The sequence below is a fragment of the Elgaria multicarinata genome, chromosome 6 (assembly GCF_023053635.1).
Source record: "Elgaria multicarinata webbii isolate HBS135686 ecotype San Diego chromosome 6, rElgMul1.1.pri, whole genome shotgun sequence".
NCBI lineage: Eukaryota > Metazoa > Chordata > Lepidosauria > Squamata > Anguidae > Elgaria > Elgaria multicarinata.
In genome coordinates this window covers 103,365,854-103,379,507 of record NC_086176.1, presented here as the reverse complement: position 1 = coordinate 103,379,507, position 13,654 = coordinate 103,365,854, and the positions used below count along the sequence as shown (strand labels likewise).

The following is a 13,654-nucleotide window of genomic DNA, read 5'->3' as shown; positions in this document are numbered from 1 at the left end:
CAAGTTGACCTAGATGGTATCCAAAGAGAAAACGGTGAGTTAAAGCCTTATCACTTCAGCCAAAAAGTTATTTGAATAACCAACAGCTGGGTAGACTGTTACTCCAGGTGAAAAAGTGTAATGAAAGTTTTCGCTTATCAATTAATGAACAAAAAATATTATGCACATCAAAAAGCCTGATATACAGATGTCTTGAAAAATGCATACTTAGGTTTAATTAGTAAATTTTGAGTAATCGTTATCTTCTCAAAGGTATACATCAAAATGGACCTTACCTAGCCTGAAAGGTGTCCGTGCAAGCCTTTTTTATACATTCTAACTTCTTAGGAATGTTTAATAGCAATGAGATAATGAAGACGGTGAGGCCTAATTCATGGGACAATAGATAATATTAGCTTTGAAGTCATTTCTACACAAAAAAGGTGTAAATATGTGCCAATTTTAGAAGGAAGGAGCTTCTTATTAGAAGCTCACCAGGCCTGGGTACCTGTGAGCTGAACAGTCTATTTGGTATTGAATAGAGAATTTGTTATTTAGAATGAGATCTCTCCTTTTTAAGCAATTAGGACTAGAAGTCTAAGAACAAAAAAAAAGTTTTTATGTTTTTTTATGCAAGTTGTATTTTGATGTGATGTTACAAGTATATTTCTCAAAAAAATGAAAAATGGATCAAAAACATTTTCCTTTACTAACACTTGTTAGTACAAAACCAAAATTGAATCCACCTAAAACGATTGTTGATGTACACTTTGTTTGAAGTATACTAATTAGCTATGGGGTAGTTAACTGGCAGCCAAAGAATTCCTAAACACCGGAACTGAAAACTGAAAATACTCAACAAAGGCCAAATCTGTAACAGATAGACCAAAGGGTCTGACTCAGTGTGAAATTTCTGCCAGATAGGTTTGGCAGCTTGTCCAAAGGCAGACACGCAAGGTCACGGAACACAGCTATCACCCTGCGGCTGCAATCTTATACGCACTGACTTGGAAGAAAGCCCCACCGAAAAGATGGACAGAATTCCCAAAAAACGCACCTAGGATTATGCTGGAACCGGCTAGTCCTACAACCCTGTTAAGATTTTCCTCCACTCTTTCAGTGCAAGCTTAGGAACGAAGTAGAGATTTTAATCTGCACTGGAGATGGCAAGCATGAATCCAGAAGCAAGTCTACCAGGATAACGCTACAGTTTCAGCTTAGAAAAAGCTGGATTTCTAATGGTTCATCTATACCTAGCAGGATATTCCACTATGAAAGCAGTATGAAACCGGCTGTGGAATGAGCTCCCTAGAAAGGTCTGCCTGGCGCCTACACTGTACTCCTTTCGTCGCCAGCTGAAGACCTTTTTATTCTCTCAATATTTTAACACTTAATTTTAACTTAAATTTAAATTTTACTGTTCTAACTTTGTATTTTAATCTTATATCAATTTTGCTGCGTGGTTTTATCCTGGTTGTGCTTTTTATACTGTATTTTTTGTATTTGTGCTTTTAACCTGTTGGTTGTGAACTGCCCAGAGAGCTTTGGCTATTGGGCGGTATAAAAATGTAATAAATAAATAAATGGCAGGAAGCACACTACTGCTTTATAGCGGTATTGAAGTGCACTGACAACTGCTGGGGCCCATTGACACATACCATATACCGCTTTCATAGTGCAATATCCTACTTCAGTACCACTATAAAGCGGTAGTGTAGATCCTGCAGAGCACTTCATTATTGCTATAAAGCAGTAGTGTGGCTCCTGCATTTTATATACCGCTTTCATGGTGGAATATCCTGCTTGGTGTAGATGAGCCCATGGTCTCTCTTTTTTAAAGAGAGAGAGAGAACCCACACTATGGATCTTGAAATGCAAGAGGTGGGGACTGCATGGTCCTCCAGATGTAGGACTGCAACCCTCACAATTGTCTACGCTGGCTAGAGTGGTAGTTGATCATCATCTGAAGGACCACACATTCCCCTCTCATAGGAACATGGAAAGCTGCTTTATACTTGGTCAGACCATTAGTCCATCTAGCCCAGTATTGTCAACACTGACTGGCAGCTGCTCTCCAGGGTTTCAGGCAGGATTCTTTCCTTGCCCTATCTCAAGAAGCCCGGGATTGAACCTGGGACCTTCTGCACGCCCAGCATGTGCTCTGAGTTACAGCCCTTCAGAATACATCTGGGTTGTCTCAACATAATACAGAATCATCAACCCTTAGAAGCATGCAGACATCCAGTCACACAACCATGGTTTTCCTTCCCCTCCTCCCCAACTCCCACATGCTCCCCAAATCTGCTTTGGAAGGTCCCTTTGCCAGCAGTGTCCTTTCCACCAGCAGAAGGACATCTTTGTATATAATCCTTAAGGTATAGAACAGCTGGTTGATATTTAGGATGCCTTTTCAAGTATTTTACTCACACATTTGGGCTCTGGGAGACTCGGATCTTTCTTAATGACAATCTTCTTTGCTTCCTCCAAGTTCTTCTCACGACGCAACAGGTCTTCAGCCTGTGGGTTGTTGATTTTTAAGTTTAAAGAGTAGGCGGTCCAAACCTAACACTCCATCTATTACACCAGGGATGGGGAAAGTGTGGCTCTCCAGACGCGGCTGGACTGCAGCTTCCTCACTACCAGCCATGATGGCAAGAGCTAATGGGTGTCTGCAGTCCAACAACATCTGGAGTGCCACGTCCCATAATACACCATGATGGGGTTTCAAGCCCCCAGTTTGAACATACGAAGAGCCATGCTGAATCAAACCCTGGGTCCATCTACTCCAGCATTCTGTGCACACAGTGGCCAAACAGCTGTTGACCAGGAACCCACAAGCTTGACCCAAGAGCAACACCAGCCTCCCACCCATGTTCCCCAGCAACTGGTGTATACAGGCTTACTGCCTCTGATACTGAAGGCTGCACACAACCATCAGGACTAGTAGCCACTGATAGCCTTCTCCTCCAGGAATTTATCCAACCCCCTTTTAAAGTCATCCAAATTGGTGGTCATTTGCTATGTCTTGTGATAGCAAATTCCATAGTTTAACTATGGGCTAAAAACCACCCAGAGAGCTTCGGCTATGGGGCGGTATATAAAATAAATAAATAAATAAATAAATAAATAAATAAATAAATAAAAGAAGTCCTTTCTTTTACTTGTGCTGAATCTCCCACCAATCAGCTTCATGGGATGACCCCAGGGTCTAATATTATGAGAGAGTGAGAAAAAATGACACTCTATCCACTTTCTCCACACCATGCATAATTATGTACCATGTCTTCCTTTACACTCCTTTTTCCCCCAAGCTAAACAATCCCAGTTGATGTAACCTTCTCTCATAGAGGAGATGCTTCAGCCCCTTGATCATTTTACTTGCCCTTTTCTGCACCTTTTCACGCTCTACAATAGCTTTCTCAGGCATGGCGACCAGAACAGTAGATAGTATTCTAAGTGTGATACACCATAGATTTGTACGAAGTATGGCATTGGCAGTTTTATTCTCAATTCCTTTTCAAATAATGCCTAACATAGAGTTTGCTTTTTTTTTATTACAGCAGCTGCACACTGGGCTGTCTCTTTCTTGGTTGATCACCATGAGCTCAGATCCCATCAGGTTATATTTGAAGTTGGGATTTTTTTGCCGCAAAGTGCATCCATTTACAGTTGCTTACATTGGCCCCATTCAGAAGAGAACCTTAAACCATGGCTTTAACCACAGCGGTTAAGCCAGAAAGCTGGGCTGTGTTCAGAAGACACCTTAAACCACGACTTTAACCACGGTGAATAAAGCAAAAAAGCTTTGTTCAGAAGCCATGGTTTAAGGTGTCTTCTGAACACGGCCTGGTTTCCTGGCTTAACCACCGTGGTTAAAGCCATGGTTTAAGGTGTCTTCTGAATGGGCCCATTGAGGTTCATAGCTGTTGCTGTATCCCTCTCTGATGACTCCCCAGAGAGAGAGAGAAACCTCAACTGCCAGTGTCTGGGATGGTGACCACTGCCTCTGTGAGGCAGATGCAAGGCTGTAAAACATTTTAAGGGCTGACCTAAACTGACAGATCAACTCAACCATTTGGATGGCAACAGCACAGCTGAAGAAAAGAGCAAACTCTTCCTGGACCAGCCAATTAAAAAAAGAAGAGTGTCAAAGTGGTGCAGCAGATACAACAGGTTTGGACGCAGGGTCCACCCGGTTCACTCAAACGTCAGCCAACGACTCGCAAGTGAACACGTCAACTTGCTCCAGCAAGGAGCACTGTGATGAGAGGTAGAATGAACATTCTCCCTGTGCCTTTGGGATCTAGCTGCCAATGGCTTATTCACACATCCAAGCCATCATTTGATGCCATAGTCGCCAGAGGGCAAACGCCCATGTGTGAACTAACCCGGGGAAGACACAGATTCAAATCTCTGCTCATCGGAATAGTTTGGGGGGCCAATTTGTCTATCCGTCCTCTCTTTCACTCAGGATTACTGCAAGGACAAAATGAGAAGGAAGACATGTTCTGACTCACCATGAACATGGTGCAAGAAAGGAAAAACCACGTTTCCTAACCTACCTCTTTCTTTTCTCTGGCTTCACTTTTCTGTTGCTCCCTCTGCCACAGTTTCCTGACGTTCTTGAACTGAGTCTTGGAAATAGTATCCCATCTCTAGGTAGATGAAAAGGAAGGAAGGGTGACATGATTGCTTTCTAATGAAAGCAAGATCTATCGGATTCAACATCTGTTTTTTAACTGTGGCCAGCCAGATGCCCCTGGAAAGCGAGAAAGCCCATTTCTGCTGTTATTTCCCTGCAGCTGGTATGTAGTTGCATACTGCCTCTGAGTTCCTTATAACCTGTATTTCCAACGTTCGAGTTGTGAGGATCTTTATGTCACCAAAACAGCACCACCAAAGGATAAGAGGGGCGGCAGCAGGCTTGGGGGAACCCCAAAGCTTGTAGAAATATTAAAAAAAAACTTTAGGGGGTAAAAACTAATGGGGAGAAGTAGGGACTAGGGAGGAACAACATGGAATGTCCTAAAAGAGGGCATGGAAGATTGACTGGAACAGTGAACAGGAGAAGTCTAGACTGCAACACTTGGTTGCAGGTAGAGATGTAAAATTTCTGGAAATTTTGAATCCATTTTGAATCCCGTTGTTTTTTGTTTGATTGACTTTTTTGGGGGGGAAATGGAAATTTTTGGGAAAATTGAAAAAAAGGAAATATTAGCACTTTTTACAGATCGAAAGTCAGTTTGTTACTTTGGGAACATAAAATGTAATTATGTAAAAGTTGGTTTGGCATAAAATTATCACATTTGGTATATTAAAAGTAGAGTCTATTCAAACAATTATTACAAATTGAAATTACTTTTTTAAATTTTTACTTCTTTTGGTAACAAATGGAGCTACAAGCTCCTGAACTGTAAGGAACCTCTTTGGTTTTGCCAGTTTATGAGGAGCAGGCAATTTTTTTAAAAAAAATCAAACAGAAGAAACCATCAACATTAGTAACAAAGAAAATTAATTATGTCTTAAACATTTTATTCATCACGCTAAAATAAAACATTCCATAATCCATTTTTTGGGTGGGAAAACAAAAAAGGCTTCGGAAACCCACCCACCCCCACGGTTTTTTTCCTGAATTTTTCCGGGCCTTCACATTTCTAGTTGCAGATCCCACTATTCCTTGCAAGTAATAACTAGGGGTGTGCACGGACCCCCCGCTCCGCTTCACTTGCAGATCCGCCATTTTTCGGAGCGGGTCGCTCCGCCCCGCCCCCGCTCCGCCCACTTCCGCTCCGCTCCGCTCGGAGCTCCGGATCGGATCCGGAGCTCCGTTTTTGCCCCCCCATAGGCTTGCATTGAAAGCTAAAAAAGTAAACAACTTTTTTTCCGTTGAAGTTAGAAACCTCACGTTTGGCACCATGACACCTCATGGGCGTATACACACACACGCCAAGTTTCAAGGCAATCCCATCATCCCCTGATTTTTGGCGAATTTTTGAAAATCGGGCACCCCATTCACACCCCTTGGGATAGCTCCGTCAATTTGCATGTTACAAACCTCAAACTCGGCACCAGGGCAGCTTATCCATGTGTCCACATGCACGCCAAGTTGCAAGCAAATCCCATCATCCCCTGATTTTTGGCGCGGCTCTACCCTCTAACGCACCTCCCATAACCCTAATTCACACCCCTTTAGATAGCTCCGTCAATTTGCACGTTAGAAACCTCAAACTCAGCACCATGATAGCTTATCCACGTGTCCACATGCACGCCAAGTTTCAAGGCAATCCCATCATCCCCTGATTTTTGGGGAATTTATGAAAATCGGGCACCCCATTCACACCCCTTGGGATAGCTCCGTCAATTTGCATGTTAGAAACCTCAAACTCGGCACCAGGAGAGCTTATCCATGTGTCCACATGCACGCCAAGTTGCAAGCAAATCCCATCATCCCCTGATTTTTGGCATGGCTTAACTCACCCCAAATTGTCCCATTCTACAACTACGTCAATTTGCACGTTAGAAACCTCAAACTCAGCACCATGATAGCTTATCCACGTGTCCACATGCACGCCAAGTTTCAAGGCAATCCCATCATCCCCTGATTTTTGGGGAATTTATGAAAATCGGGCACCCCATTCACACCCCTTGGGATAGCTCCGTCAATTTGCATGTTAGAAACCTCAAACTCGGCACCAGGAGAGCTTATCCATGTGTCCACATGCACGCCAAGTTGCAAGCAAATCCCATCATCCCCTGATTTTTGGCGCGGCTTAAACTTTTTAACTCACCCCAAATCAAGTCCCATTCTACAACTACGTCAATTTGCACGTTAGAAACCTATCCTTTGGTCCCATGACAGCTTACCCATGTGTCCCCATGGACACCAAGTTTCAAGGCAATCCCATCATCCCCTGATGTTAGGGGAACTTTTGAAATTTGAACACTCCAGTATGTCAGGGATTTAAAGTTGCAATTGCAGACAGCTCAATGGGGCCAGTTCCAAGGCAATCCCAACATGCCACGAGATAACCCTAAATCTTCTGGCACATTTGAAAAAGGGATTATTGAATTTGATAAAGTCTAAGTGAGCGCAGGAAGGACTTCTCCCCTGAGTCAAAGCAAGACACATACACCATCGCTGCAAGGCGGGAAGGGGAGAATTATTATTATTATTATTATTTATTTATATAGCACCATCAATGGAAAGCAGGCAGGCAGCATGCATTGTAGTGCCGCAAGGATGGCTTGAGCACTAACGCATAGCAAACCAACCCATAAGTGGGCGCAAAGTGAGGCAAAGATGGCTGGTTGTTTCTTTCTAAGCCAGCAGTTACGCCTTGAGGGGCACAGAGGAGGACGATTGGGAGCAAACCAGGCACCAGGCGGGCAGAGAGGCAGGCAGAGTAGGCGAGGAGTCAGTCCTGGCAGATGCCCCACCACAGCAGCACCCCGGGGGAGGCGGGCAGGCAGGCAGGCAGGCTGCGGGCATTTCTGGGGGCACAAGGAAGTGATGGCTGGTTTCTAAGCCAGCATTGCAGTTAGTCACGCATTGCAAACGCAAACCATCCCAGCGAGTCGGTCACCGAGGAGGACAGGCTAGCAGAGGGGCAGGCAGAGTGACATGTCATAGATCTAGTATTGGGGAGGAGTCAGTCCCGGCAGATGCCCCAACACAGTAGCACCCTGGGTGGGCATTGGAAAACGCCATCTTGTGGGTCAATACTTCCCCCACCCCATGTCCTGCAGGGTTGCCTGCCTAACCCTTGTGGGGATGGGAGATGGAGAGCTTAGAGTGGCAGTGCCAGCAGCAGCCTTCGGCTTTCCCCTGGAACCAGTCGCCTTGCCCGCCTCTTTCCCCAGCAAGATCGCCTGGTGCTGCCTATGAAGATGCATCTTCATGCTGCTGGTTCCATAATGCCCTGTCGATGAACCCCTGCTTAGGCTGAGTTTGCAGTGGCGACAGACAGCAAAGCGGGGATCCGCTCCCAACTCAAAGTGGTCCCACACGATGCTTGTCTTTCGTTTCTGTGGTGACACCACCAATTGCCCGCCTGAGCTCTCTGGTGTTGCCACAGAAACAGGGGTGTGGGATGAGACTGGGGAGAGAGCCTCGGCCTGCTGCTGCTCCTCCTCAGCCCCCACATCCTGGAGGCCCACCGCCTCCTCCTCCTCCCCCCCCTCCACTGTGCTGAGGACCTCGTCTAGGTCCATCAGCGGGCTCGTGGGCTGAAAGGAGAATGAAGGAGTTGGGGATACTCCTCCTCCTCTAATGGCACTGCTGCCACGTGCCTCTTGCAAACGGGCACTTTTCCCATTCCCACCCTCAAAAAGAGAACGCCGGGCACAAGTTGCAGAAGAGAGTGGCTCTGCCTGCTGCTTGTCCTGCTTCTGTTTTGGAGCAGTCAGCCAAGGAGTTGCCCGTTTGAGTTTCACAGGAGGAGAGGAAGCCCTGCTGGCAGACTGAGCCTTGCTGCTTTCAGCACGCCTGCTTTCTCTTTTCATGATGACTAACAAAATATTAATACTACTAATACTATGTATAAGGTACTACTAAGAATATGTATAAGAAGAATATAATATGTTTAAATGTAGGGAAATGGGACAAGAACAATAAAATATACTACTACTAATATGTATGAGAATATACTACTAAGAATATCTACAAGAATATAATAATATGTTTTAGAATATTACTAATAAATGTAGGGAAATGGGACAAGAAATGGGACAACCACTACTATAAGAAGAACAAAATATGAATACTACTACTAATATGTATGAGAATGTATACTAATAGACTACTAAGACTATGTCAAAGAATATAATAATAATATGTTTAAGAATAGGGAAATGGTGTGCGTATGCTTTCCCCAAAATGCTCAATCTGTGGCTGCCTGTTGAACTTGACAAAAGCAGCCCACTCCGTCGAAGTTACACAGAGAAGAAAAAGAGAATCCAATTTTTTTGGTATATTTGGTATATAGAAGATAGAAGGAAACACAATCAGGATTTAAGAGAGGGGAGGGGGAAAAAGAACCAACCACTACTATAAGAAGAACAAAATATGAATACTAATATAATATGTATGAGAATATATACTAATGGACTATGTGAAAGAATATAATAAAATATGTTTAAGAATATAAATGTAGGGAAATGGGACAAAAAGTGTGTGTATGCTTTCAAAAGAAAGCTTTCACAAAAGCAGAACAGTCAGGCTTTAATACAGGGAAGGGGGGGGCAACCAACCCAACCACACACTCCAAAATTCAAAAATAAAGTTTATATTAAATCAAAGTAAGGGGAAAACACAGGGCAAACTAAGCTACAAGTCAGAAAGAAGCAAACAAACACACACACGCGCCAAACTAAACCTATATTAAATTAATCTATCTCCAAAGCAGGAGCACTAGCTAAGTAAGTGTTCCCTCCACGAACGCCAACCCACAAAGAGACACAAAACAGAAAGTTCTCAGGGTGGGTCTGCCTTAGTCCCCCCTCCAACGCTGGGATTGGAGGAGGATGCTTTCTGAGGAGATGAATTCTCATCAGGATTGGGAGTTGAATGTGCCTGTCATCGCTTCCAAAATAATAATAATAATAAAAAAAAAAAACCCAAACCCCGATTTTTAAAAAAATATTGCACGTGAACCACAGCACGCAGAAAGTTGAGAGTGGTCTCAAAATGACCCCCATCCACGACTCTCTGTGCACAAGAATTTTCAGAACGATAGCTTAAACCCCCCCCCAGTTATCCCCGATTCTTTCCCTCAATGCAATCCTATGGGCGAAAAGCCGAAACGCCGTTTGAGCCCTGCGGTTGACCCGATTTTTAAAAAAATATTGCACGTGAACCACAGCACGCAGAAAGTTGAGAGTGGTCTCAAAATGACCCCCATCCACGACTCTCTGTGCACAAGAATTTTCAGAACGATAGCTTAAACCCCCCCCCAGTTATCCCCGATTCTTTCCCTCAATGCAATCCTATGGGCGAAAAGCCGAAACGCAGTTTGAGCCCCGCGGTTGACCCGATTTTTAAAAAAATATTGCACGTGAACCACAGCACGCAGAGAGGTGAGAGTGGTCTCAAAATGACCCCCATCCACGACTCTCTGTGCACAAGAATTTCCAGAACGATAGCTTCAAAAACAACGTAGTTATGCGCGATTATTTGCCGCAATGCAATCCTATGGCGAAATGTTTTCAAGATGGCGACCGGAGCGCTCCGACTGAACTCGGAGCTCCGAAAAATGGTCGCTTCTCTTCGCCTTGCTTCTAGGGGGTCCGCGGTCCGCTCCTACTCCGCCTCTGGGTAAGGCGGAGCAGGCCAATCCGCTACTGCTTCTACGCTCCTAATCGGAGCGGAGCACATCCCTAGTAATAACCATTGATAAGGCTGGTCTTCCATGAATGTGTCTAATCCCATTTTGAAACCATCTAAACTGGTGGCCATCACCACATCCCGTCAATTCCATAAACAGATTATGCATTGTGGGCAGAATTGGTCATCCCTGATGGCCAATCAAAATAAACCCTTGCACTGTGGAAAAGACAGAAGCATTTATTCGTTTTACGCAATACCTGGTCTTCCTTTTGCGAGTCCACGTAGATAGTGGGAAACGGTTCCTTTCCAACAGACAGCAAAGCCTTAAAAACAAGCAAAGGATAAAAAATAGGTTTTTTTTTTTAAAAAAGAAGACAACTAGTCCAAAATTTGCACAGTATTTTATGACCTGAGTTGGCCTAATAGAGGTATTGCAGTAATATGAATTTTAGCATTTTTCTTTTGGCCAACACAGCTACCTTCAGTTTTCGTGTAGTCTTAAAATATTAAGGACCGACACAAATCTCCTAAATCAGCGATTATGATAACCTAAGACTTGGGATCACACAATAGCTCATTTGCACTCGGCAAGCAGCCCTGACGGCCCTCTGGCACAACACTCAAGTGGAGAAACATCATGTGTGAACCAGGCAATCACGGACATTGTGCCAAACCCTGTGACCTCCCACCGTGCCAACTTTGCCCAGCTGCCATAACAGCCTTGTCTGGAAGCAGTGTTGAGTCCAACATGAAAAATCCAGGCCAACGAAAGGTACCTGCAAAGGAGTTTTGAAAGGCTTCGCCTGCGTCCCATCTCCTGTATCATCACATCCTTCTCGATCAGAGACGTAGACCTCTCCTGTAAAAGCATACAGAGTCATTAGCCTTTATTGCACACAGAGCACGCGTACACACACTCTGCCAACCTCCTGGCGTGTTAAATTGCAGCTCCTATCATTCCATTGGTCATGATGGCTTGGACTGATGGGAGTTGGAATTCAACATATCTGCTCCAAGCCATGCTCAAGCTCCCTTAATCATGGTTTAGTGGGATGCCCAAATTCCGCCTTCCCGCACAATCCCTACTTGGGAGTAACTCTCACTGAACTCCATGGGACTGAGTTCCAGGTAGATGGGAGGATTGCAATGTCACAAGTGTAAAAAAAATAGTCAGTTTAGGCACCTATCACATGTCACTTGAGGGAAATGTTCATGTGTCCTCAGGCAGGCCAGTTCAAACTATGACCCGCCCAAACCAATCTGTGTATTTTGGCTTATTGGCTTCTCCGGCTTCTGTAGTCAAGGCAAGCAACAGGAGGTCTACTGAGTTCCTCATGGACTGCCAGCCATGACGGCTAGGTTCATCGTGATCTGTGTAGGCCTCTGTACAAACTGGGGTTGTTTGTACAGTCCTGCATAGCAATCTGGAAAAACTGAGGGAGAGGGAGAATAATTTCCCCTCAAATTGTCCAAAAATCTGGAAGGGGGAGGAACACAATAATAATAATAATAATAATAATAATAATAATAATAATAATAATAATAATAATATCATCCCTGTAGTTTTCCTCTATTTTTTCTCAGGTTTCCCCTCCAAGCCTCTAAATCTCTACTCCCACAAGAATAGTTTCTTCACTCATTCAAGCATGGCTTTCAGAGTTTAACAGGGATATCAGCCATGGCAGAAAAGCTTATGCAAAAGACAATTTGCTCATCAAGCCCAGCTGTCCTCTTCAAGGTCCAACAACATCTGAAGAGCCACAGCTGCCCCGCCACTGCCTGAGGCCCTCACTTCCCATGCTATGTTGGAGGCTTAGGTAGGGTGACCGCATGAAAAGGAGGACAGGGCCCCTGTTTCTTTAACAGTTGCATAGAGAAGGGAATTTCAGCAGGTGTCATTTGTATGCATGCAGCACCTGGTGAAATTTCCTCTTCATCACAACAGTTAAAGCTGCAGGAGCTATACTAGAGTGACCCGAATTAAAAGAGGGCAGGACACCTGCAGCTTTAACTGTGATGAAGAGGGGATTTCACCAGGTGCTGCATGCATACAAATGACACCTGCTGAAATTCCCTTCTCTACACAGCTGTTAAAGAGACAGGAGCCCTGTCCTCCTTTTCATATGGTCACCCTAGCTTAGGGGTGTGCAGCAGCAGCGCCTCTCAGCAAAAGATCACCCACGGGGCTGTTAGAAGAATGACAAGTACCACCTGCAACAAAATGCTGCAGCGTGGAGCACTGTCGTTAGTATTCCAGTCAATCTATGCCACCACCACACCACCCCCTACTATCAGTCAGCACTCTATCTTCGCTGAGCATGCTCAGTGGCTGGTAGCAATGAGTTGAGAAATGTAGTGGGATTGATCCGCTTCATTCAGACGGGGATGGAAATGGAAGGTGGGATCCATCCTGGCTGCTATATGTTGACGCTTTGAAATAGGTCTCCGCATCATTCCCTCTATTTGTGCTGTTTTGTGAGAGAGTTCCCCCTCCGTCCCATGTCAGGATTTGTTTCCACCTAAAAATGTATTCATAGTTTTGCAAACCTCAGTACTAGTACCCAAGCCTGCCAAAACCTCTCTCTTCTGTGCAGGTGGTGCCATTTGGGCTACATTAGCGTCGCCTCTCTCCGCCTGAGCATCCGAAATAGAGGGAATGCTTTCAAAGCGCCAACATCTGGCAGCTGGGATGGATCCCACCTTATATTTCCACCCCCGTTTGAACGAAGCGGATCAATCCCGCTACATTTCTGAACACACTGCTGCCAGCCACTTTTCTAACAGCGACTTATGGCAACAAACAAGCAAATAAATATCCTTTTGCAGTGATTCCCTGAAGTGGAAGGAACACGGAAGCGATGCTGAAGCCGGCAGAGAAAATGGAGGCCGGGCAGGGGTGGTCCCGCCCCATAGATTCCTTCCCCCCCACCCCCCCGCAGCCCTACACGATCCAGCGCCTCGTTCCAAGCAGATTTACCAGGGGATCTCAGAGACGGAGGGCGGATCCGGCCGGCGATTATATTCCCAGCAACCGCTACCAAGGGAGCCTTCTGTTGCTTTTCGTTAAAGGGAAGCCTGAAATAGCTAGAGAACCTGCACTCAAAAGATGGTGGTGGGTATGCAGCTCGGCAATTGGATAGGATTCATTGATTCTTGCATGCATGCAGTGGATCAGGGCGTGCGTGGAGACCAGGGCCCGGATCCATCACAAAACCAAGCCCTCTTTTGGATTACATTGCAAAAGAGAAAACGGGGGCCACAGCTAGACCTAAGGTTTATCCTGGGATCATCCAGGGTTCGCCCCTGCCTGAGCACTGGATCCCCTGTGTGTCACCTAGATGAACAGGTTTG

At 45.0% G+C, this 13,654-nt stretch overlaps 1 protein-coding gene across 1 annotated transcript in view; it reads right to left on the bottom strand.

Annotated features, from left to right (window-relative positions):
* The window catches only part of NARS1 (asparaginyl-tRNA synthetase 1), a 35,967-nt gene that overhangs the window by 21,880 nt on the left and 433 nt on the right, over positions 1–13,654 (bottom strand). The window contains exons 2-5 of the mRNA XM_063128212.1: positions 11,080–11,162; positions 10,561–10,626; positions 4,542–4,634; positions 2,407–2,496 (exon numbers count right to left, since the gene is read on the bottom strand). Coding sequence (XP_062984282.1) covers positions 2,407–2,496; positions 4,542–4,634; positions 10,561–10,626; positions 11,080–11,162 — 332 coding nt within the window. The remainder of the gene's footprint in view (positions 1–2,406; positions 2,497–4,541; positions 4,635–10,560; positions 10,627–11,079; positions 11,163–13,654) is intronic.